General features: G+C 43.3%; 2 protein-coding genes across 9 annotated transcripts in view; one reads left to right on the forward strand and one right to left on the reverse strand.

Moving 5' to 3' along the window:
- GPR65 (G protein-coupled receptor 65) overlaps window positions 1-10,785 on the reverse strand; it is a 39,222-nt gene extending 28,437 nt beyond the window's left edge. For 2 of the 7 annotated variants that reach the window (XR_005080320.2, XR_008391801.1), the window contains exon 1: window positions 10,682-10,784. Coding sequence is in view for 1 of the 7 variants with exons in the window: in XM_037130293.2 (XP_036986188.2) it covers window positions 3,023-4,009 (987 nt within the window). In the remaining 6 variants the exon portion in view is untranslated. Of the gene's footprint in view, window positions 1-1,690; window positions 4,454-10,681 lie in introns of those variants that run through there. The other 5 variants (XR_005080317.2, XR_008391802.1, XM_037130293.2 and 2 more) reach the window with 4 other exon arrangements.
- A 10,304-nt stretch (window positions 10,786-21,089) lies between these two features.
- Window positions 21,090-26,523, forward strand: part of GALC (galactosylceramidase) — a 42,302-nt gene continuing 36,868 nt past the window's right edge. The window contains exon 1 of one of the 2 annotated variants that reach the window (XM_053666090.1): window positions 21,090-21,361. In XM_053666090.1, coding sequence (XP_053522065.1) covers window positions 21,182-21,361 — 180 coding nt within the window. In that variant the 5' untranslated portion in view covers window positions 21,090-21,181. Of the gene's footprint in view, window positions 21,377-26,523 lie in introns of both variants that reach the window. The other variant, XM_037130303.2, reaches the window with a different exon arrangement.

Consider the following 26,523-nt stretch of genomic DNA (forward strand, 5'->3'; position numbering starts at 1 on the left):
GCTTTCCTGGGACAGGGTGTCTCAGTAGCTCTTGTGTTTCCATAGCAACCTGTGGATGGGTTTAGCCAGAAAACATCAGGGGCCCTCTGCATAAATGACAGAATGATGATGGTGATGACTGGCAAAAAAACAAAAGCCCAGGGCAAGATAAGTATTATAACAAGAAATGCCTATGTGCTATGTATCACAAATTCTATTTTAATATTGGTACATCTGTTTAAAAATAAAAGAATCAAGTTCACAAGGTCAGCAGATGCAACTGGTGAATAATTGTTTATTTGATCATGACATTAAAGAATAGAAGCGTCCCCAAATGAGGTAGGGAAAATAGAGGTTTAAAACACCTATCCTCAGTCCCTTCACTGGCCTATCCAGAGGCCTGAGTTCATTAAGTTAAAGAAATGATATTCTTAATAAGAAAATAAAAAGTCAAAAATTTAAACAAATTAAAAGTGGATGTTTATCTCTGTGTTTATGATAATATCCTGAGCATGTCTCCTTAGAACTGTGAACTCCTACGAGCAGGCATATTGAAGGTGTCCCACAGAACTAGGAACAAGAAAGGCCCTTAAGATACATTCGTGGATGTGTTTAACCACCTGGAGGAAGTAACCATCGCAGTGCGTGCTAGAGCCTCGCCTACCAGCCCACACTGCTACATTCCCACCCACAGTGTTCCTCCAGGACTCTTTGATCTCTTGGGTAGTTGTCCCCAATTCCTGATAGCGATGAGAATAATAACGATGAACATTAAGAAATCTCATCAAAATCTACAAAATGTTTTCACATCTCCTTGTTAGAGTTTGTCTCTGCAGTTTATAGAAACAGCCTTGGGGAGAGCACAACAAATTTTGAGGTCAAACATCTTGTATGTAAGTAGATCGGCAGTGTTCTAATCTGCGTCTTCTGACAACAAAGTCCCAGTTGATGAAAGCTACAAGGTCTTAGTCCCTCCTGGGGTACTTTCAGTTTAATGGAGAACTTTAATCAAGAGCCTGAATAGCCTTTCAAAACTAAAGGATTAACTTTTCAGTGTTGAGAGTGTGGATAATTTTGGGTCACCTGTCACGGCTTTGCCCTACATCATCTGAGCATCCTCCAGCGTGGATTCTTGTGGCTGGCCCTGCTCTGATAGGAAGCGTGGGCTGCTCCAAGGCTTTGACAGCCTGGTTTACTTTGGAACTTACCTCACCACACCCCATAACAATGGTTTTGCTGTTAATCATTAGGTAGAACACTCTTATTAAAGGTGTAACATATGTGTACTCACTATCTCTTCATCTAATCAATTAGGATGAATCTTAATCAAGTGTCTGTAACAGTTCAATTACTGTCCAATGATTAATCAGGTTCCAAGAGGTATTAATTAATGGAACAACTCTTTTCTTCCCTCTCTTCCTGACCAAAATTCAATGACTACCCTGAACAGCTCTTCAGGCATTTGTCATTAGTATGCCTAAAAAAGAAATAGTAGAAATATTTTTTAAAGTAAATAAATCAACAAAAGAGGCAAAGCAAGTCTGGAGGGAAGTCAGGAATCTTGGGAAGTTTTGTGATCTTGGACAAGACACAAGAGTTTTACAAGTATTCAACTCACAGGCTGGCAATAACTCATCAATAATTAATCAAATGACCTGCACTATTTCAGTTACTTCTCGTTTTAACAGTTTATCTTCAGTACTTCAGCACATGTGTTTCTCTGAGTCCCCAGACACAATTTATTTATTCTCTAAAAACTTTATAACCAGAAAAAATGCAAAGAACACAGCATACACGCATGGCCTCTGAGCAAAGGTGTTCTCTCCCGGACACATCATCACAGAAAACTTTTCTGGCAAATGTAGTCAGTTTCTGGGCTCACCGATTTTTCAGTGTGTGTCTAGAGATTCCTTATTAAAAGGAGACGAGTACGTCTTATTACCTGGCTTTTTGCTTTCCAACGTGAGGGTAGCAAATCTAATCCAAACATTTGCTGTCTGGTCATTTTCTTAGCAGGGGGTTGGGGAGAATTGAAGAAACAGATAGAAAAAAAGAAGGAAGGAGAAAAGGAGAAGAGTAGGATAAAAAATACACTGGTTATGGAAAGGGTTTACCTAATACCTACTTAAAACTAGGCAGAGTGATTTCTCCAGTGAGAATTTGAAAGTATACTATATCAAGATTCTCTAAATATTCTGAGTCCCAAAGGAAGTCTCTGAATGTAACATTTAATACAACAAATATCTTTTTTGTCTATAATTTTTTGTTTTAATGTTTAACTTCTGTTAATTTCAACTATCATGTACGCAACTGTGAACATTCAAGTAGTCAAAATAAAACAAAAATATGATTTGAAAGAAGGTTAAGAAGGTCTGCGAACAGCTGACAGAGTTCCCGCACCATGCGTGTGCTTTCCACCATGGACAGAGCCTTCACACTGTCCCTCTGGGCCCATCTCCTGTCCCTTTACAAAGAAGTGACTAGGCGTCTGAACTGAACTGAGCTTCCCAAGGCTTCATGGGACCATTTTTTTGTAACCCCAGTACTAAACACAAACCACTACAGAGAGTGGGCTCTACAGATATTTAGTAATGCGTGAGGAGATTAGAAGCAGTATTTTGTGGTTAGGGTTCTTGGAGACGAGCACATACAGTTGGGAGAAGCTGTAGCAGACAGCCTGAAATCTACAGAAAGAGTGAGAAAAATCACAAAAACTGGACATAAAGGTCACTAAATGGAAGACACACAGTCCTGTATATCTTACTAACCTTTCAGGGATTATAGCACAGATACTGAAACAGTTCTCATCAGTAATAATGATCCCAAGTCATTAGGAAAATATTAAATTTGTTTAATATTCACTTAATAAAAGTCAGGGAGGTATACAGGGCACTTTTAAAACACTTCCATTGGAGAGGATGTTAAGATATTCATACAACCTAGCATGGGGTGGAAAACTTAGTTCTATCCCAGGCTAAGTTTTCTTTTCAAAATGTAATCTTGATGATATAATATTGTGTACCTTACAATAAATTCCTTGGTTCTACTCCAGGATGTCTAACTCAATAGTATCTTTTGCAGACATAGAAAGGGTGTGTGACTGATTAATCTTCCCAGTACAGAACTTCAATATACTCCACATATCGGACCTTCCTGTTTCAGTTACAAAACAGTACAGGATTGGATCAGCAACACAATTCAAACTGGTCAGTGCAACCGTGATTCTATATATTTTATAAGTCTGCTTCCCAGACTCGGGGACAGACATGGGTTCTAAAATGCTGCGAAGCAGCAACATCACATGAAAGGGAGTGAAGCACAGGACAAAAGTCAACGTGATACTAATAAGTAGTTTTACAATTCTTCTCTTTTCACTGTTTTCTGTAGCTCGATTATGCTGCACCGCTCGGTAAACTTTCTGGTTGCAAATGATCATAATGACCAAAGGTATTGCATAGCCTGTAGATGTCCTGAACAAGTTGAACGTAATTTGCCACTTCTCCAAAGGGTATTTGTCATAGCATAGAGTAAAATTCGACTGCTTGGCATTACAATATTCTGTAGATATCTCATCTTCCCACAAAATGACAGCATTGAAGATGGTTTCCACTACCCAGATGGATAGGCTGACCATGAACGCAAATCTTCTTGTTCTTAGGAAAAAAAACTTCAAAGGGTAGACAACTGCTAAGAACCGATCCACAGCGATGCAGGTGAGGAAGGCTGTGCTGCTGTAGAAGTTCATGTACATGAAGAAAGCACACACCTTGCATAATCCAGCAGAGTAAGTCCAGTTGTCATTATTCCAAGTATAGTTAATCCATAGGGGGAGAGTGAGTGCATACAGCAGATCTGACAGTGATAAACCGAAGAGATAGATTCCTAATTCATTTTCTTTCTTGGCTTGCAGAAAAGACACACAGAGCGATCCGATGTTGGCCGGAATGCTGACTATGACCACAAAGATGTAAACTATGGGAAACAAGTAGTGATCCAGGTCGTGCTGTTCATCAAAGCACGTGGTGTTCATTTTTTCCTTTCCAACGTGGTAATCACGTTAGGTCTTAGAAGCCAGATAGCAAAGGAAGCCTTGCCCCATTTAGACTGTTCTCGACATCCAGTGCTCTCTCACCAAGACTTCTTCAGTTTTTCTTTGCTTCCAAAAGTTCTGATTAGTGCATCAGTGCTTTTTAAAAAAAAGGCTGTGGATGGCTTTCACACTGATGTCACTGGCGTGCAGTCAGAACCCAGGCACCTGCTGGTTAGTTACAGTGGCCTGTCAGTTTTGAGGAGCAGACGTCCGTGTGTCCATCCTCATGGAATGCTGAAGGAGAAGTGTCAAGGGTCAGTCTTTCAGAGAGTGGTGTCCCCAGTTTGTTTCCTGTCGTGAAACTTGGGAGATGGGGGCAGATGCAAATACTTACACCTTCAGTCTTCACAGAGATTGCTATCTCTTTTTCAAATGCCTGTGTTTCTGTAATAAAAGATGAACTAGAATAGTTTAGATGTTTAACAGATACATCATGATTTTGAAGCAATCTTCTCTTATTTCGTTGGTTAGAGATATCAAAATTGCGTTAAATCACAATAAAGGTGTTTATAATGGAAAGATGATTTCATTGCCTTCAATAGATGAAATCAACCTGAGATATTTTACCTACTTCAAATAAAAATGATCCAAGGAATGCCAGATTAGAGGGAATTACATTTCTCACTGGTCGTGATCTGAGAACACGAGACTGAAGTTAAAAAGTCATTTTAAGAGCTAATAAAAAAGATGATGAGCCCTGGCTGGTGTGGCTAAGGGGATTGAGCACAGGCCTGTGAACCAAAGTGTCACTGGTTTGATTCCCGGTCAGGGCACATGCCTGGGTTGCAGGTCAGGTCCCCAGTGTGGGGCATATGAGAGGCAACCACACATTGTAGTTTCTCTCCCTCTCTTTCTCCTTCCCTTCCCCTCTCTCTAAAAATAAACAAACAAACAAACAAATAACTAAATAAATAAAATCTTAAAAAAACAAAAACAAAATAAGACAAAAAAAGATGATAAATTCACTGATACATTTGTAATCAGTAAATGCTTTTTCAGTGCGTGATAAACTGTATGGTTGTATGACTTCACATTTTTAATGCACCGTAGGTATAAGGCACTTTCAAAACCAGCTTATTAGCCAAGAAAATAGATCCACAAGAGATTTGATAAAGTATTTTAATCTATCACAGCCTGCTGAACCTTCATACACAATTAGATAACATTACCACTTCTCTTTTCCCTTTGCTTCGTTTGTCGGTTAAGTCGTTTTTTCTTTCTGATCCCTTGTGAAATAGGGGGCAGAGTGTTCTCAGTTCTGGTTAAAATCTTGTGAACATCAGTTTCCTCCTTTATGCCTGGTTGTTTATTAGGGTAGTTAATTTTGATTTAAATAAAAGTTAGAAGTCACAGGTTCATGCAGGAATAGGGAAGCTGTCCTTTCCTCCACACTGAGGTAGAGAAACACTTTTCTCTGTTTTCCTTTGCTGGCGAGGCCCACGGGTGCTTCGGATGACTTATCTGATGGGGATGTCCACAGAAAGCTTTGTAGAGTCTCTAGGCAAGAGAAGAAAGATTTGCCTCCTTTCTGTGTGCTGTGGGGCCTCTGTACTATCAGAAGACTGACTTCCAAGTGTCATTGAACCACAAACACAAAAGAGACCTGTCACCACAAGGATTCTTGTTGTAGAGTAACTAATATCCAGAGTACATGTTGTAAATATGTCACTCTTAAAGTGGAGAACTGAAATCTTCTAGTTTTGCCACACATAAAAATAGGAATAGAATGTGAGAAATAGCCCTTTCAATCAATATGTGTACCTTCCAGAGAGGGAAGAAAATTGTGACAGAAAGAGGAAGTGGCAGCTGAGATGAGGGAGGTAAGTGAGCGGTGAAGCCCTGGATATCCAGGGGCGGGGCTGACATGGACCAGGAGGAACCAGAGCCTGTGGCTGCCGGAGAACTGGAAACAGAGAGTGGCCCCATGCAGGTAGGATGTGACCTAGGGCCATCCCACACATGCTGGGGTCCAGGAGCCTCTGCCTTCAAGCAGACAAACTTCACAGATATTTGCAGACTGCTAGTTCTCCGTCTCAGCTCTGGTAGTATGATGAGCTATAATTTATTTTAAAAATCCTTGCATAATCGTGGTCTCTGGCTGGTCCTCATTTCAGAACAGGGTTTGAGTCTAGAAATCTGTTCAAATCTCAGGTTAATAGTAAATGAATACTGGGTCTTCATGAGTCATTGGGGAAATACAAACTAAACCCACAGTGAGTTACAACTACACACTCAGCAGATGAAATGAAATGAAAGACAGATTAGGATGTTCCCAGTCGTACTCTTTGTAATATCCCTCAGATGGAGTACTCCTTAGCAGTACAATAGGTGAGTACATTGCTGTATATCAACACAATCAAAATCCATACGTAAGTGAAAACGAGCAAATGATTGCTACATGAACTAACATGGCTGAAGTTCAGAAGCAGAGTGACAGAAAAAGGCAGGCACAAAAGCGTACATACCGTCTGATTAAACACCAGATAAGCGAACTTGTGCAGAAGTCAGTGTGGTGGTGCGTCTACTGAGGGCTAGACTTTGTGGGAACTGTGTTAAATGGCATGCGTGCTGGGGATTCATGTTCCCTAGAACTCTGTGCTATGTACTATAAGCCTGGGTTACAAATAAAGAACTGAAGCACAGATGAAGCAGTTAAATGATGTCATTGGTAGAACTCAGAAAGAATCCTTTATCAAAATGCTAGAGTCTCTGAACTCTTAAATATTTTGTCTTTTGCTTTTTGTACAAAAATACCTTAGCATCTGAGGTATTTTTGTTGCAGCAATGCAAACTGGCTTTGTTGAGAAGAAAGAGAATATTTTCTATTATATATCTAAATAGTAGCACCAATAGATTAACACAAGATCTCTAGCTATAACAGTTCTAGTTGAAGAAAATGACTTATGAATAGTAATCTCTGGCCCTGGCTGGTGTAGCTCAGTGGATTGAGCGTGGGCCTGTGAACCAAAGGATCGCAGTTCGATTCCCAGTCAGGGCACATGCCTGGGTTGCAGACCAGTTCCCTGCAGGCTATTTCCCAGCAGGGGAAGTACTAGAAGCAACCATACATTGATGTTTCTCTCCCTCTCTCCTTCCCATCTAAAGATAAATAAATAAAATCTAAAAAAAAAAAGTAATCTCTGCAAATTACAGATGAAATAATCCCATGTTTTTTTTAGAAGACATCACTTTTATATTCTCCATATGACTACAGGGGCTTCAAATAAACTTGTAAAAATCACCATCTGGTATCACGTCCTCACATCTGGTGACAATGTGTTGTTATGTTTCTATATGTTTATCACCATGTTTTCTTTGAAAGAATAAAAGTGTTGCTCTCAACAAGTTATAAGGGATAATGTAACAATTTTACTTAGGTAGGCTTTTATTTTTCCTATACTAGCCAATATCCTATTAGTACACTAAGAAAAACCCGTCTCCCAGTTCTCAGAGTCATAAGGCTGAATTTTGAAGTCTATTGTTTAGCTGAGGAATCCTCTGTGAATTGTTTTAAAGTTGAAATTATCTTGCACTACTCATAATATGCTGATGAGAAAAATGTTAAGTTCTATTGCTGGATCTATGAATCAGTCATCTATCTATTATAAGCCAGAAGAACCATTGTACATTTCTCCCCCTTCTCAATAAAGCTGAACTGCATTATTTCAGACAACCATGTAAGGTGTCATATTAAACACGAGAGAGAGAGAGAGAGAGAGAGAGGGAGAGAGAGGGAGATCAGGTAATCAGGTAGCGTTTACCTTAGGGACGGGCTGGGTAATGAGTTGAAGAGGGCATTTTGGGACCTGAGCATTTGTGATGTTCTGTTTATTGATGAGTGTTTATTCCATAAACTAGTTCTGTTTGTAAAAGTTAACAAGCTGTTCACTTAGGATATGTGCATTTTTCTATATGTATGTTATTGCTGAAAAGCTAAAAATTAAAAAGCTAAAAAGGCCCTGGTTGGTGTGGCTCAGTGGACTGAGTGCCAGACTGTGAACCAAAAGATCACTGGGTCAATTCTCAGTCAGGGCACATGCCTGGGTTGTGGGCCAGGTCTCCAGTAGGGGGGTGCGCAAGAGGCAACCAAACATTGATGTTTCTCTCCCTCTCTTTCTCCTTCTATTCCCCTCTCTCTAAAAGTAAATAAATGAAATCTTTTAAAAAAGCTGAAAAGTGACATCAAAAGGCTAAGTGAGATGGGAGATAAAGAATCTTCACAATCAATATATGTTTTATCTGCAGATGAAACACATATGCCTTCCTCAAAAAGGAAATGCTTTAACTTTCTCCCTCACATACAAAAAACCATTCATAAAAACAAAGAATGCTTTAAATAATATAAAAATGAATGCACCAAAAATTTTTATTATATGAGAAATAAAGATTTTAGGCACCAGAAGAAGAAAATACAAATCTTTACTCGAGGAAAGGTCCCCAACCTAGGCTTCAAAGAATTCTCACAGGCAGACTTCCACCAAATACAAACTCATTAACAGAAAAAGGGAAAGAGAAAGAGAGAGAGAGAGAGAGAGAGAGAGAGAGAAACCTCTGTGTGGGAGGTTCAGCAAAATAAAAAATGAAGAGTACCAGATCCACAAAGGCTTTAGAGGGAAAATTAATAGACATGTAACACAAAAGAAATGTGACTGGCAGCTGTCTAGAACTGATGAAGAACATGGAATCCACCAATTTATGAAGCCCAGCTAATCCCAACGAGCATTAAAAACAAACGAACGAAGATGGAAATCCACACTTCAACTCACTGCAACCAAGCTGCAGATCATCAACAACAACAACAACAACAACAACATTAAGAAAAGAGCCAGAGAGAAAAGATGCACCAGCTACAAAGGATGAAATTCAGACTGACCAAGCACTTCTCCACAGCAGTAACAATAGAAACCAGAAGACAGCAGATTACTATTTCCAAATCGCTAAGAAAATGTGTCATCCTATACTTGTGCGCTGAACAGAACTAAATTTCAAAGCAGAGCAAAAATTAAAGACATGCTCAGATAAGCTACCATTCAGAAGACTTACCCCCATAGTCCTTACTAAAGAAAGGCTGTAAATTAGGAAGAAGGAAAACGACACTAGAAAGCAGTCTGTGACGCACGAAGGACCGAACATGCTATGGAGGATGGAACTCTGATGAGTGCACAGCATCTGTCCCTTACTAGACTCCTGTGTCTGGGAGAACACCTGGACCATGCGAATGTCCTCTCCTGGGGCAAGGACTGAGAGAGCTGGGTGAAGGCCCATGGATTCCCCTTCCTCCTTTATCCATGGTACTCAATAAATATCTTTTCTCTCTAAAGAAAAGATAAGATGAATAAAGTGGAAAGAATAATTTCAGGAAGACTTATACAATTCTCGGAGAAAGAAATTTCTTTCTGTGTAAAAACACTTTCTGTCTCGATGGAAATAACCACAGATGGAAAGTTTCGATGAAACAGATGCTGGGTGTCTTCTCTGTGGGCAACAGAGGCCGTGGTTGCGGTGGTTTGATGTGTGGGCTGCTCTGGAGCTGGAAGTGCTCTCAGCTGTCCTTGTGGGGTATCTGCCCGTGGTGTCTTCATTTCTCTAAGTTTTGGTTTTCACAGGGTAAGATAGTACCCACTTCACAGAGTTTCGAGAATTAAATGTCTTTAACACACAAAGAGAGCACCTAGAATATGGGTAGCCTTTACCGTAGATTAGCTAAAAGGAGGGCATCTCTGGCCATCTATCCAGAGTCTAACAGAGAAGCCAGAGGCACTCCCAGTGTGTTCTGAACGGTAACATTTCACATACGATACCAGCTCTGCAGATAATAGTTGTTAACTTAATGTGTGTGAATCTGAGATCTTAATGAAATACATAATTCTTATTATTCATACATCTTTCTAGATAGTATGCTCATGAATCAAACTTTGAGAAAAATTATTTTTAGAACCAGTTCTGAGAAGTGTGGATGAGTTTTCGATTTTTGTTTTGATTGTTACCAATGGCCAAAAGAAGATAATCCACGGGATATTAAAATATATCTGTTCTTAACTGGCTCCTAAAATCGTACAAATCATTGATGACAATGATTAAAAGATAAAATGTTTGTCCACATTGTTATGGAAAACACGTGCCTTTGTTTATTATTTTAATAGCTACCTATTAGACTTTACTATGTGCCCAACACTTATTAATAATGACATTATTATTTCCAAATTGTACATTATTTCTGATGGTATAAAAAGTATCACTAGACCATTGTGCTGATAAGAAAACGGTGGCAACTCCTTCTACAGCGAGGGATTTTCTAGGCTATTGAGCTGTTTTTCCAACCACTTACTTCAGTTTGCCCATATACTGCTTCTCAAAGAGGAAACAGCATGAACATTCTTCTTTTGTATATGGATCATTTTGCCCAACTATTTGGAAACGCAAATTTTGACATCGTTTTACCACTGCTCAGAGCAGAGGGACATGTGTCATTCTTGCTTCTCTCTTACGACGCTCTGCAGTGCCTTGTATACTCAACCTAAACTAGACAAACTGTTGCAGACACCACTGACAACATGCAAAAGTATGTTATTTCCTTAAAAGCCTCATCTCATTTTAAAATTTTATACTCACCCACGTTCCTTGGGGTGACGATTTTGTGAGATGAGGAGCCAGATGAGTCTGCTTGCATCGAGAAGAGAAACCCACACTCTGGAGCAGAGAGGAAATGGCACTTGCATTTCAGCCCAAACCAATGAGGAAGCAGCACCTTAACAAGAAGGATACCCCTTAGCTAATGCTGAACCAAAAAGGTTTCCTGAATACCTTAAAATGTGCTTTATCTACTATCTACTGTAGGATGCTTTTATAACTCGCTTTTCTCTTTGCATGTTAATTACAATTGTATACCAAAATTATTTGGGAATTATTTAATAGAATGTGTTAGAATTCAATGATTCATTGATTCATTAATTCAGTTGTTCTGTCAACAAATATATCTATTATACACTTAGGGCAAAGTGCTAGGAGGTATTTAAGACCTGAGTATAGCCCGTTAAGAGCTTATCACCTAATGTATGAGAAAGGTATGTGCAATAGAAACCATAATGCAATGGCAAAAATGCTCCAAGACAAGTACAAAGCCATAGGATGAGTCATTGGATGTGTGAGATAGGAGAGGATGTTTTACATGGAGTCAGGGTGGTCAGCATCCTTGGGGGGAAAAAAAACCAGCAGAGGAAGCTCTGGGGGCTCATATACTGAGCATGCTTCCTGGCTTAATGGCGGTGGCAGCGGAGCTCAGGAAGGTAAGGTAGCTGACTTGACAGCCTTTGGTTCTTTAAAGGATTAGCTGTATAGTATTGTATTGTAGAAACATTTTCTCCTTTGAATCTCAAAATAGAAGACAATGATTGCTGAAACCATGCTAAAACTAGTTGAACTAACTGTTTTAGGAAAACCAACAAGTTTATGAAACTTGAAAATGTGTGTATGAAAGACATAGATTGTTATCGTGAACACTCGTGTAACACTGGAGCAGTGACAGCTGCGGCCAAATCTGTAAGTGGTTTAATTTGAGGTGAAATTAGCTCCCAGAACTTTTCGGATAAAAGAAAGTCAGACAGCACTTTTGAACTTTGCTATCTTAAACTTTTTTATTACAAATGAAGGGGGGGTATATTACTTAATAAAGGCAGAATTAAACTTAAAGATAGAAATCTTTAAGTTTAAAAACTGTAATCAGGACAATTTAAGTCTATTTTTGTAAAGGAATATTAGAGGTTGTTGTTAGTGCCTTTTAAAAAGTCTCTTCGGGGATAGAAAAGATGTCTTGTGATATGACCATGACGTTTAATCTTGAGATTATTTGGGACATAACAGGAATGTAAAGGTTTCTATACTTCCCTTGTAGGTCTTTCATAGAGAATAATAAAAGTAATAACATAATGTATAAAGTGTATGAGAACTTGCCAAGCATTTGAGCATATAGTAATGTAAGAATTCAGAATACTTTATATTTTTACTGAAATGATGAAAAATTTAAGTATAATGTGAAAAGTTAATAATAAAACCCTTAATCCTTTACAAAAATGAGAGTAATGGTTTCATTTCACACACAGGAATTGTCATTTTTAGTGGGTTTTCCACATCTGCTTATCTGTTGCATCTGCACACGGGTATTTCATGACTCTCAGTATCTCCTGTTTTACCTCAATGGACTATACTTTTGCTTTTAGAAAAGGGTATTTTTATGTGTTTTGCTCTTTAAAAAAAGGTTGTAGTTAAAAAAACAGAGGAACACAAACTTTTACTTTTGATTAAATAGGAGAAGAACTGTAGCTGACCTATATTGAAACATTGCTCATTCTACGCAGTAAGACATTGAATAATTTTCATTAATTTTGCTTTTTATTTAGTTCAGAGTATTGGGCAATACTGTATTTTTGACCCAGAGGGTTATCAAATGAAGAGTTGGAAATCCGAGCGCTGTTGAGTCTCTTGTGGTATTTGAAACACTGACATAAGAACAAAACTAATGAGCAATTATTCAAAATACTACCCTCAGGGAGTTTGTATTTCTGGTGTGCCAGTGATCTGGTCTTCTGAGGCCACAGAATGGACACCCAGCACTGGCCAGTGGCAGGCACTCCGGCCACCCTGTGGAATAGGGGAAGGGAATGCAGTCCCGCCCAGTTCCAACTTCTCCCTGGGGCTGACGGTGCAAGAACCCAGTCTGCTGACGAAAGGGCCTTCAGTTCTGAGTCTGCTGCTGATGGAAGGTGAGGCTGCCCTGTCGGCCTGGGGTAACTGCAGGAGTTAAAGCAGCGTTTGTTTCTTAGAAGGAACTCTTGGGAGCGGAGTGGGAGGTGGAGGCAGGGGAAAGACATCCCCAGGCTTTGAGTTTTAAAAAATTTAGGCAACTCAGGAGAATGGAAAGGTCTGGGGCACAAACAACATGCTTGAGTGAATATCTCTTGAGATGAGGCAAAGCTTCCCACCCCTAAGAACAGAAAAAAGTGTTTTTCTGCGTGGAGGAGGTGGTGCTTAGGGTTGTGAGAGAACAGTCATGAGAGCTCAGATGCGGTGGTCTGAGACGGGGACCCTCCATCTTCGCTGCCTGCATCCCCTCCCCAGCAAGCCCTGAGGTGGGCATTGGATGGCAGTTACCCGGATGAGTTGCATGGGTTGGGGAGGAGAGTAGACCCGTCTCTCATGTCCAGGGTGAAGTCCGGATGGCTGGCAAGACTCAAGAACATGGGTGTGAGTGCCCCGAGACAGCCTCGCCAAGCTCCCTGTGTCCGGCACAGCCCAGGCGGGGTAGAATGATTTCTGCAAGGCCCTTGAGGGGCACAAAAATGACGGAAGGCCTCAGCCCACTTAATGCATGCTTCTAGTGCCTCGTCTGTCATTGAAGCAGTCTTGCAACTACAGATGAGGGACACCCCATTGAAAACCCGAATAAGGGCATCTGAGGCCAGCACTCATAGCAGCCTGGGGAACCAAGGCCTGAGCGGCTGCCTTCCAGCTTTGGCAACGTGCAAACTCCTTGGATCTTACTTAGGTGGTGTTATAGGCTGAATGGTGTATCCCTACTCCTCTGCCAAAATTCATGTTTAAATCCTAACCCTCAGCACCTCATAATGTAAGTGTATTTGAAGGTAGGGCATTAAAAGGGGTACGTAAGTTAAAATGAAGCTGTTAGCATGGCCCTAATCCAATATAACTGGTGTCCTTACAAGAAGGGATTTGGACACACAAAGAGACACAGGAAGTGCATAGCACGTAGGAAAACCACCTGAGGAGCCAGAGACAGGCCGCCGTCTGATACCCCAGGGGGGGGGCCTCAGAGGAAAGCACACTTACTGACACCTTGATCTCGAACTGCCCAGCCTCCAGAACTGCGAGAAAATACATCTCTATTGTTTAAGTCACGAAGTCTGTGTTATTTTGTTATGACGTTAATACAGGTGGGAGCCAGAGGAAAGAGAGGTTGGAGTCTGGATTGACTGTGATTAAGTTTCCACCACCGTGGCAGAAGGGCAGATTGAAATAGAATTGTAGTTGAGTTACAGAAAGACAACATTCTATTGCTTGCGCCTGTGGCTGTGTCCCGAGACTGGAATCCGCAGGGTTAAGATCACCTATTTGATCCAAGCTCTGTAATTTAACACATTTGCTAAGACTTCGTCTAGGGCTATTGAGCAAAGACGATTTTCTCATTCCTTGTCAGGGGCCTAAAATGTAACTATTAGACGATCTTTCTTTGGGGTCTGGCAAGTTTTGTTTTCAGGCCTCCTTTCTAAAGATGCCAGTATTCCTGGGAGGGGCAGAATAGTAAGTTATCAGGTAAAACCTTGCTTGGCCGCTGCATGGTGGCAAAGCCCTTCAGGATCCATTGCGCCCGTTTTCCGAGTGTGGCCCTTGCTGTCACCTGGGAAAGTGGGAGAACTCCGGTTCTCGGTTTTGCCCCAGGCCCAGGAGTCAGACGCTCTGGGGTTGGGGTTCAGCAACGCGTGTCCTAACAGGTGATTCTGATGCTCCGAAGGTAGGGAGTGACGGGCGTACAGAGCGGGTGCCTGGGTAAGAGACTGTGAGGGGTGGGGGACCACGGAACCTCTGAGAAGGGAGGAGGGTTGGAAACACTTGGCGGTCAAATTCGTGTTGGTTCTTGGTACTTAACCCTGTTGTGCTTTCATTGGTAGTTACGTTCTCTGATGCATCATTGTACCAGTAGTTCATTCGGCTCTACCTTTTAAGTAAATTTGAGCTAATACAGCTTCTCATTTCAGACTTATTAGGTGTTTTTGACTTCGAGGTTAAGTAAGAATGTGCTTAGATATAATAATAGTTAAAGTTGGGATATGTTATGAAACTGAAGACTAGAGACTTTAATATCCTAAACACCTTTTTAGAAGATATAATATTTATTTATTTCTTGATGCCTATACCTTATACATACATAACTTTATACATAAATAACTTTACATAAACTACTGTGTCTAAATAAGCACACTGACTCCTATACATAAATAACTTTAATGCTTTCATTATCCCCACTTGCTAAAAATACCGAGCAAATGTTAAGACCATTAACTCCAAATAGTTCCCTCCGATGTTTTGTCCATTTGCAGATTGCCGATTAGCCTAATTTGTGAAGTCAGGATAATAAGTACAAGTTCTTGTGGAAGTGTTTGTAATGACTTGCGGAAGTGTCTGTGATGGGGAGAGCCAGCTGATTATTTAAGATTAAAGAGCCAAAAAGTGTTTCATGAATTCAGGGTAAAGCAAGTCATCCATTAGTATCTGTGGAGGTTTAAACCAAAGCATAGGACAGAGAAGAAATACAGATGCAAAAGTCTGAGTGAGCTGGGGCAGGGTGGCCAGGAGCAGATGGGAGGGACGGTCTGGAGCCAGCGCGCGTGGTGTGGCTTCCTGGACTGGCATCAGGACTGGTGAGGGTTCCGCTGCCCAGAACTGTGGGTGACATCAAGACCCACAGGATGAGCAGAGCAGAGACTATCGTGAAGATCCAAGAGCAATAGGAATACCTGAAATTTTGTAAAAAATAATGCTAGTCTTTATTAAGTGCTTTTGAAGAGGATGCTAAAATACCATTGCAAACACGCAGCAATTGAGTAACTGTACGGTTACTCAATTCACAACTTACAATTTACAACACCCATTTCTTTGAGCAAAGTTCAGAATTGAACTGTAATACCCCTTTCAAAAGGTGAGGCCTAATTTCCCTCACCAGGCCAGGCTTGGCGCCTCACTCCTAGTGAACCGAACAGGCTGAAGCGACAGTTGTGCTATTTCGGAGAAAGGTCAGAAAAGTGCTGTGACTTCCTCCTCTCAATCTCTCTCTTCCATCTCTTTAGTCTGAGGGCAGCTGGCCGCCAGATCATGAGAAAAGGGCCACATGTGATCACTTGTATAACTGTCATTTCTGTTTTTCTCACACCTTGAGGAGATTCGAGTTCTATGTCCAGCAGTCCAAGGATTTCTTTTTCAGCTTATATTTCTCGTTTGCTTGTTTTTATTAGAAACTTCATTGTCTAATGGTTTCCTGAGCACAGAGTATAAACTTGAAACAAGAGGTATTTTCTCTAGTGAAGAATTACTTTGGTATATGAACTAAACGGAACTGGTGGTTTGTCCTGGCAGCAAGCCTAGTAAATATTGTGTGTTTCTGCTTCTGCAGATTTCACACATTGCACAAATATTTGTGGTGTGCCTCCCGAGTACAAGGCGCAACGATGCGCCATAGGGTGACTAATGCTGGGGACAGCTTCAACTTCCTAATTTCACGCACATGGTCTTTTCCTCTATTAGAACCTTGGTACTTCCCACCTAGTGACATTATTATACATATGTTATAAGCACATTATAGAAATAAAATCCCAGGGTTGGAAGGAAACTTAGCATTCACTTGATGTATCATACTTGGTGTCATGAGTTTATGTTTGTGATACAGTCTTTCCTGTAAGTCAGCTGGGCAAGTGCTCCACTAGCGCGGGCTGCTGAGCAGCCCGGCACCAAGGAACAGACCAGTCACACACAGTAACTACATGCTGTTCACTCAGCTTTTATTGATTGCAGGTTCACTCACTGTACGTAGAACATCAACATACAATAAATTTCATTTACACTCTAACAATCTAAGAGAAATATAACACACACACAGCAATCGATGGGGGATAATGAACTCGAGTCCTGGAGTCTCAGTCTGCAGGTCCGAGAGAGCACAGTGGGCAAGGGAGCTGTGTCTAGCAAGGAAGGTTCTCTAGAGCCAGGTGGGCAGCAGGGCAGAGACTCTGGCATCTGATGCCAAGAGAGATCAGAGAGGCGTGGGGCAGCATTCTGGTGTGTGGAGCTCGTGTGTCTCAGCAGTGGTCTGGGACCCACCTCAGTTATACCCTGAAAGTGGTGCACTCCACCTTTCGGGGTCTTTTTTTTGTTTGACTTCTGCAATTGTTTTTTTAAAAATATGGTTTATTGATTATGCCATTACAGTTGTTCTATTTCCTCCCCTTCATTCCCCTCCACCCTGCACACCCCCTCCCCCACCATTTCCCCCCTTTAGTTTATGACCACGTGTCTCAAGTTCTTTAGATTCTATATTTCCCATACTATTCTTGCCCTACCCCTATCTATTTTCTACCTACTGTCTATGCTACTTATTTTCTGTACCTTCTCCCCCCTCCTCCTTCTCCCACTCCCCTGTTGCTAACCCTCCATGTGATCTTCATTTCTATGGTTCACTCCTGATCTAGCTGTCCTCTTAGTTTGCCTTTGTTTTAGGTGTGGTTCTTAATAACCGTGAGTTTGCCGTCCTTTCACTGTTCATCATTTTTATCTTCTTTTTCTTAGGTAAGTCCCTTTAACATTTCATAGAATAAGGGCTTGGTGATGATGAACTCCTTGAATTTGAGCTTATCTGAGAAGCACTTTATCTGCCCTTCCATTCTAAATGAAAGCTTTGCTGGGTAGAGCAATCTTGGTTGTAGGTCTTTGGTTTTCATGACTTGGAATACTTCTTTCCAGCCCCTTCTTGCCTGTAAGGTCTCTTTTGAGAAATCAGCTGACAGTCTGATGGGAACTCCTTTGTAGGTGACTGTCCCCTTATCTCTTGCTGCTTCTAGGATTCTCTCCTTCATTTTAATCTTGGCTAATGTAATGATGATGTGCCTTGGTGTGTTCCTTCTTGGGTCCAACTTCTTTGGGACTCTCTGAGCTTCCTGGATTTCCTGGAAGTCTATTTCCTTTGCCAGATTGGGGAAGTTCTCCTTTATTATTTGTTCAAATAAGGTTTCCACTCGTGACTGTTCCTCTTCCCCTTCTGGTACTCCTATAATTCGGATGTTGGAGCGTTTAAAGATGTCCTGGACGTTCCTAAGCCTCTCCTCATTTTTTTGAATTCTTGTTTCTTCATCCTTTTCTGTTTGGTCATTTTTTTCTTCCTCTGGTCCACTCCCTTGATTTGAGTCCCAGTTTCCTTTCCATTACTATTGGTTTCCTGTGCATTTCCCTTCATTTCAATTAGTTTAGCCTTCATATGTTCCTCTAATTTGTGACTAAAATCAACCAGTTCTGTGAGCATCCTGATCACCAGTGTTTTGAACTGTGCATCTAAGAGTTTGGCTATTTCTTCATTGCTTAGAGTTATTGGCTCTGGGGCTTTGAGCTGTTCTTGAGCCATAATGTTTTGTTCTGTTTGCACCTGTTACATATGAGGAGCGGAGCCTTAAGTGTTCACCAGGGTGGGGCCACCCAGCTTGCTGGTTTGTGACGCTGTATGTGGGGGCGGGGTCAGAGAGGGGCCACCCAGGTCGCTGGTTTGTGATGCTGTGTGTGGGGACAAGGTCAGAGAGGGACAACAGTGGTCCCCTCTGCAGCTTCCCGCCACTGGGGCCTGCGTGGTCTGTCTCAGTCTCACTGCACCCTCCTTCTCCAGTAATCTGCGCGCAAATGTGTGACCGCGGTCGGCCCTCAGTGGGTCCGCCTGCTGCTACTCCACACCTGGGATCCGCCCACTGCCTACCCGCCTGGGTCGTGCCCCGGTAGGTCTGTTGGATCTTTCCTGCCAGACCCTGCTCTGCTGCTGGCTCTGCCCCTCTTACCGGTTTGGCTGAAGGGTTTATTTTTGTCAGACTTCCGTGTAGTTCAATTTTCTGTGGTTTGGCTGCATTTTTGTTGCTAAAACTTTGTTGTTTTTAAACTTGGTTGTGAGAGAAGGCAGAGAGTTTCCATCTACACCTCCATCTTGGTGGAAGTCCTTTCTGGGTCTTTTTGATAAATGTCTTGGCACCACTGATGCTGAGTGGGGAATTTGCCCAGGAACCTATGGGTGGTACATGGCTGTTCTGCTTGACACCCCTGATGTAACAGAACCACTGAGTTCTATTGCTCTGGGTTCTAGTGCTTGCCGCCAATAACAACCATGACTCCCAATGCCAGAGTCTTATGGAAAGGAAAGGAATTATTATTAAAAAATTAAGCAGGTTTAGAGTAATGGTGGAATTCTGCTATTAAACCCCATGTTCTTTAGAACCCCCCCGCCAGCGCTGTCCCCTCCCCCTCTTGCCAAACTAGGCCAGTCTCAGGAAAAGAAATATAAGTCTGTAGCTTAGTTGGGCAGATTCCCATCTGCATTCCAGCTTCTTCCAGCTAGGTAGGCTTCTGCTCTTAATCCAAAATCTCATTCTCATGGTAGGTGGCAGGGGTGTGGGGGTCCTTCTGCATCTTTTTAAACCAGGTGGCCAAGACCCTGCACCACTGCTACATAATCTAGAGGCTCCTCCTTCCCCAGCCACACGGTCAAGAGGGCAATGGCTGCCCTGTACCTGGGTTTAAATCCCAGCATGGATCTTCCTCTGTTACCCCATTTCCCACTCCTCACACACTGGGTTACATCTGCCAGTAGTCTGGTTTTCTCTGCCTTTCTTGGCTGCCATTGTTACTCTGGACAGGCGTGGCCCAGTGACCTAGAGCTAGCAGCCTTCCTGCTCTCCTGAAGCATACCAAGCCCCTTGGCTATATCAAATTATGGGTTAGAATCAAGCTCGTCTCTCTGGCTGTAAGCATGGGCACAGCTTTTAACATTACTAAAGCACTGGCCAAGAGTTCTTCAGATATTCAAAGTAACTCTCAGTGGCCCTGCTCCACTTACCTCATCCTCCAAGCAATAGCTGTGAGGACCATCTCTGTTTTTGGAGGGACCTCTAGCTCAGCACCTGGTTACACTGATGTCAAGTGTGGAATTTCCCCAGGAGCCTATCTATGGGTGGTCCCACTTTGCAGACACAGCTGCTCTGATCAAGGCGGAGGTATCTTAAGCGTATCTCCTTGCCAGATGTGTCTATTCTGACTTAGGTAGTTCCTTTCTTGAACCCAAGTGTCATGGCTGACTGATAGCCATTTGGTTGACATGAATGACTCCACTTGGTTTTATATACTTCATACTATCTTGATTGGACCAATGTCACTTAATTGGTCCTGCTTTCCACACTTGGCTTTTCATCTACTGGTGCTCTGGCTCATGCTTAACACACTGGGTTAGAACAGATGGATCAGAGTGAGTTCTGGGAAGGTAAATCTTTGGAAGTTGGATAGTTACTAACTTGTATCATAGCATGATGGCAGTAGGGAAGGTGGAGAGTTCCAATATGTGTAGTGCTGGGAAAACAAGAAATAGAAGAAAACAAGAGATCCAAATATAGGGGACTGTATAACTTACCATCCAAACCAGAACACTTTCGAGGATGAAAGGGGCACCGTTTATAATTATGTTTCGACAATAAACACAGCTGGAACTCTCCTTGGGAACTGATTAGATGTATAGTAACTTAAAAAGAAAGAGGATAGCTGCTTTGCAGAGGCTCTGTCTGCAGTTTGCTCCCATACCAAGGAAATCAGACATCTCAGACCAATGCTGGATGTGGCATAAATCCCAGGACAATTCACAACTTCCCCACCAATTTAGGGTTATCTGTCTAGAACCATTTCAACGGGCAGTGCAAGGTCGTTTATGAAGCTAAAATCCAAATATACATAGTTACCATACTGGAGAACCTTGTCACCTACGGTTTGCCAAGGGTGACCGAGTGCCTATTACCTTACTTGTACTTAATCATGTCCCTATGCAGCTGCTCTTCCCTTTTCATCTTACAGGAGCGGAAACAGGCTCAGAAAGCTACGTGACTCGACCGCTGAACTGGCGCTCGGTTAGGGGCTGCAAGCCCCTGGATCAGTCCACTGTCCGGCACTGCCACCGACTGGCACGGTAGATGTGCTCTGAAATTGACGGTAGAGGGCATGGTAGGGCCTTCTCTACCTAGGTGCCTTATCAGACCTTGAACTTCCACTTCCCCTTCGCTAAAGCTAAAGTGCTGTAACCGGGGAGGACCGCGGAGAAACAGCTGAGTGAGCACACAATAAGGCTGGTGCCGGACCCTGACATAGGCCCAAGCGGAAAAGGCTCGCTGGGCTCCCCCACATCAGTACGCGGCAGCCACCGCGACCTGTTGCCCGCACCCAAGATGGCGGTAGAGGCGCCTGCAGCCTCTTGCCCTTTCCCATCATGGCAGCGACCGGACCCGCTTCACGGGGCGCCTGAGTCATGTGACCCACACAATGGCTGAGAGCCTACTCAAGGCTTCCCAGCAACGCCGAATGAAAGCCATGACGGCCGCCGCGGGTTCGGCGGGCCGGGCCGCCGTCCCTCTGCTGCTGTGCGCGCTGCTGGCGCCCGGCGGCGCGTACGTGCTCGACGACTCCGACGGGCTGGGCCGGGAGTTCGACGGCATTGGCGCGGTCAGCGGCGGCGGGGTGAGCGGCGGGAGGTGGGGGGCGCGGGGGCGGGGGCAGGGGGGCGCCGGGCCGGCCTCCTCCTGCCCCACCAATCCCACGTTTCTCCGGGCGGGCGCCCCTGGCTCACGGGTTCCTGCGCGCCCGTCGCCAGGCTGGGATCCCTGCTTGCTCGTCTAGGATGAAGCTGTGGAGCCAGTTAGGTTTAACAGATGAGCATCTAGAGGTCCATCGAATGACAGGTGTAGAAAATGACATTGGGACCTGAACTTTCAGTCTGAGCACCGGGGCCGGGGCTGTGTTCGCCGCAGAGGGCGCTCGGGAGGGTGGCTGCAGAAATCCTGGGAGCCGGAGAGCCTGCGTCCGGAGGCGGAGAGGATGCCCCCGTGAGATTCTTTGGCTGTCCCCTTTCCCTTTCAGGGAGCTGGGGTCGCGGAGTCAGAAGGGAAGCGCCGGACCGCTAGTGCAGGCAGGGTGCACCTGAGCTCTTTCAGAGGGGCCAGTGCAAAACAGTTTTTTAAAAAATTATTTTATTTTTCTAATACAGTTTGTATTCAACACTATTTTGTATTAGTTTCCGCGGGTAGACATTCAAATAGGTTATAAAGTTTTTCCTCTGTGATAATTTAAGTGCACCTTGGCATAGACGGCTCTTACAATGTTGTTGACTATATTTCCTATGCTTTACCTTACATCCCCAGGGCTATTTTGTAATTACCAATTAGTATGTCTTAATCCTGTCACCCCTTCTTTACCCCGTTCCCCAACGCCTCTCCCCTGTGGCAATTATCAGTCTGTTCTTATCTTTTAAGTCTGAATAGGTTTTCACTGGAGACAGGACAGGTATCTCTAGACGTCTTTAGTAAGGCAAGAGGCCTGGAACTTTTTCTAAATGGCGGGCTATACTAGTACCAACCTATCGTCTAGAATTGTTTACTGCTGGGGGGCTGTGTTGCCTAGGGATGGGTGTGAGCTGCCCAGTAGAAGTTTCAAAACCTCTGCACATCATTTTTGTGCACAAGGAGGGGGAAACAGTGGTTCAACAGCAAGGATAGTGGCTAGGCCCCCGTTGGGGGGCCTGAGAAGCACCTGGTGTCCCGGTTGAAATGCAGATGCTGCCTGCCCCCCAACCCCCATTCAGACGTCGCCTGGAGTGGGGCCTAAGAATCTGCATTTAACAAACACACCATTTGATTCTCATAATGAGTAATGAGTGACAGTTTGTTTTTTTTTTCTGGTTCAAAGATCTCTGGAGTAAGGGATGAATTTTTTAAAACAAACTTTTAATTTTAGAATCGTTTTAGGTATGCAGGAGAGTGGGCAAGACAGTACAGAATGCTCAGGGACCCTGCAGCAGCTCTCCTGTTATCAGCATTCCACTTTAGTATGGTACATTTGTCACAAGCAATATTGGGAACATTAACGGGAGTTCATTCTCTCTTCATATTTCCTTAATCGTTAGCAAATGTTCTTTTTTCTGTTCCGGACCCCTATCAAGCATACCAGTTACATTTAATTGGCATGTCTCCTAAGTCCTCTTTTGGCTGTTACAGTTGGGACGAGGCAGGGTTATTTATGTGAGGGGGACAGGAGGACCCCTCCAGCTTTGGGCCCAATCGTGTGGGCACAGCTGATAATTTCCTTGGCCTTCTGGTCATGCTGTCAGGTGGCCTCCAGGCGTGGGAATTTGTAGCATGGCTGTTCTTGGCTCCAAACAAAATTGATTTTTGTCCCATGATTGTTGCCACAGGTGGCAAAGAAGGCCTGTGGGCTGAATCCGGTCCTCCACCTTGTTTTATCTGGCCCGGCACCTTGTTTCTACCCGGTGGCAGCGCTGAGCTCCTTGCCCCTAGTTAAGGAGTAGTCCTAAAATTACGTTCGGCCCTTTGAAGGCAACATCGAGGCTGATGTGGCCCCTGGTGAAAATGAGTTTGACACCCCTATATGTAACCTTTGTCTGGTCTTTGTTTTATTCTTGGTAACCTTTGGGTCCGCAGAGTTTATGGTGGTGGACCTTTGAGTGGGAGGGATTTTCTTTTTTGTACCCTGGATCAAAGCTAAAGCTAATTTTATTTGAAAATATTATTGCTGAACTCTTGAATGGGTTGTTTACTGGGTTGAATCAGATGGAACTTTTATCTGCAATTGCAATTCAAATGCCATTGAATGCAATTTGGAGCTAGCTTGCTGGGTGGATGTTTTATGCTGGTTTCATTAGGTAGATAACCAGTGTTGTGGCTCTACTGGTTCCTGTTAATGATTGCAGTGCCCTCAGCAATAACTGTCAGGAAACTTGGGGTGGGGGGAAGGCTCATTACTCACAAGTCCCAGAAAGTAGAAGGTAGATTGCTCCATAGCTCATTGGACACCTGGGACCATAGCTCATTGGACACCTGGGACCACACACTGAGTCTGCAGGTGAGGAAGAGAGTGAGGGGGTGTGTGGCTTGAGGTGTCTGCTTTTGTTGGGTTGCAGGTGGGCACCTAGTATTTTGCAGACTCCCTCTGTTGGTGAATTTAGACTTAAAAGCCCCACCTCAACCTGCCTCTTTAGTTGTGTGGCTGGCAGTGTGTTTGAGATAGCCATCTTTGAAATGTATGCTTCTTGGAAGTGGATGCACAGTCATCAAAGCTTAAGTCAGGCAGTTGCATCACAAAAAAGAAGAACCCATCTCTCAGGGTTTACTGTGCAATTCATCCTTCATGCTGAGGCATCAGAGTCAATGATGAGGATATTAACTGCCTGGGTAACTAATCTGCTGAAAGTCATGGGTAGGGCCCTTTGTAACCTAGAAAGTACGCATCTCAATAGGATTATACTGACACTCCTATAATAATTATATAGGCAATAGTTTGAAATCTAGTTCATTGCCATTATCCCAAGCTTGAAGGGTCCTGCCATGAAATCAGGCCAGTGGTCTAGGGGCCCTAGGAATCTGTTCACTGGTTTTGGTAGTACTGTGAAATGTTTTAACCTTTTGGGCCATCTGGTGTAAGTTGGTGTAAGTAGGTTTGAACCGATTCTGAATTGGTAGATTGCTCCATATCTCCCCGAACCAGTCTCTTAGTCCCGAGAATAGGTCAGTTCAGGTTCAAGGTTGTGCCTCATTTCAGGAGGTGGTGATGCAGGTGGGCTCCCAAAGTTAGGCCTACGTGGTGTAGGTATTTGTGATGTGAAATCAAGTGTTTAAACTTGCTGGAAATGGCAGTCTTTGATTATGCTTCACTCAGCTTAAAAGTATTAAAATGAGAATTGCTTCATAACTCAGAGTAGGTGGATCTTATCTATTTTGATAGAGTCTCTGTGCGTAGTAGTTATACGTCTTAGGAGCTCAAATACTGATTAAATACTGAACAGGGTTGCAACATCTTGTTTGCACACCATTGTCAACTTCTTTGCGGAGTCCCTGGTGCCTTGCACGGTTGCGGCAGTAAGTGTTTGGAATGTTCTCATTCACTCTTCGAGTCCGACAGGGAAGGCATATGGCTAAGTAGTTGGGAATGTGGACTTCAGAGCAGATTGCCAGGCATCCGCTCTGGGCTCTGCCACTCACTCTACAGCCTTGGGAAGGTGACTTAAGCTCTCTCTGTCTCAGTTTCTTTTCTGGGGTCACAGTGCTACCTGTGATACCTGTGTCATAATGTGCCTGGTAGGAATGTTCTGAGAAAATATGTAAAGTCCTTGGGATGGCGTCAGGAACGCGACTAGTTTTAGTTAACTAGTTCATAGGTCAGAAAGGAGGAAGTTATTCCGAGGATGGTAAGTGCAACAGGTGTTCCACTGTGTGTATTCAACGCCTGCCCTTTATTGAGGGCTTATTACGGGGCAGCTACTGTGCTCAGGCTCCCTCCTGTGCTGGCTGGAAAGAGCTCCAGGCCTCATTCAGAGATTGCGATTGGTAATTTTGTGATTCGTTACTGCTTGATGGGGATTTCCACATTTGGCTAAGTCTCCCCTTAAATGGCTATTCTCATTAGCTGATCCTTTTGCAATGGGTGTGACTAGGGGTTTGCAGTAATGAGATGATGTGGTGTGTTTGCTTAAAGTTGGAGCTTCCAGTGTTAAGGATAGGAGTGTAGAGAGGGCTAAATAACCCTCAAAACAGCGAAACACACCATGAGGGCCTAAAGTGGGGTAGGAGCATTGTTTGCATTGGGTGAGGTAGGTTTGTGTGCACACAGAAGGTTCATTCGCTAAGTGCCTACTTAAGCGTTTGATCCTCTGCTCGCCTGTAAGCTATTTGGGAGCAGTGACCACCTTATTAAAAACAATTTGTGTAAGTGATGCCTGTCATTTATTGAGAGCTCACTGTGTGCCAGTTACTGTGCTAAGTCCTCCGCATCCATCTTATTTTATCTTAGAGCAGCAGCATGGGTACCATAACCCACCTCATGGTGATTCACCCTTGGCCACACAGCTTGTAAATGATGGAATCAGGATGCAATTGGATTGCCTGTACCAGTGCAGCAGATGATAATGTAAAAGATACTAAGTAAATGTGTATTGAATAAGAGAATAAATGGGGTATGAGCTTGAATAAGACATAATCCCTGTCCACAAGGAATTTTAAAGTGAAAAGAGTAAAGCAGTGGTGGGGACACAGGGCAAAAAGACTTCTGGTGGAGATATGGATGCTGAGGGCGTTGCAGGAGAGGGACCTATTCCAAACCAAGGGGCGGGGTGGGGGAGCAGGGAGCAGCAGTACCCTTCCTTGGGGACTTTGAGCAGAAGGCTTAATAAAGGATGAATTGGATGTGGAGTGCATTCCAGGAAGAAGAAAGAGAAAAAGCAGTTTGATTTGATTCTTACCTAGATCAGCAGGCCCCAACTTTTTTGGCACCAGGAACTGGTTTTGTGGAAGACGATTTTTCCTTGGACTGGAGTTGGAGGGATGGTTTTGGGATGATTCAAAGGCATTACATTCAAGCTCACCTCCTGTTGTGTGGCCAGGGGGTTGCGGACCCCTAATCTGGACTGAAGATGTAGAATGACAAGGAAGATGTAGAGTGACAAGTGTCAGAGTTAGGATGCAAATAATTAAGGGGTTCGGGTATAAGATTGTGCAGTTTGAACTTTATCCTGAAAGCTCTCGGCGGAGAAGAAGGTCTTGGTAAGTTTACACAGAGAAGTTTCACGATTAGATTTGTGTTTTGTGTATATTAATCTG

Source organism: Artibeus jamaicensis, unplaced genomic scaffold (genome assembly GCF_021234435.1).
Source record: "Artibeus jamaicensis isolate MK-2021 breed Jamaican fruit bat unplaced genomic scaffold, CSHL_Jam_final contig_444, whole genome shotgun sequence".
Classification (NCBI taxonomy): domain Eukaryota; kingdom Metazoa; phylum Chordata; class Mammalia; order Chiroptera; family Phyllostomidae; genus Artibeus; species Artibeus jamaicensis.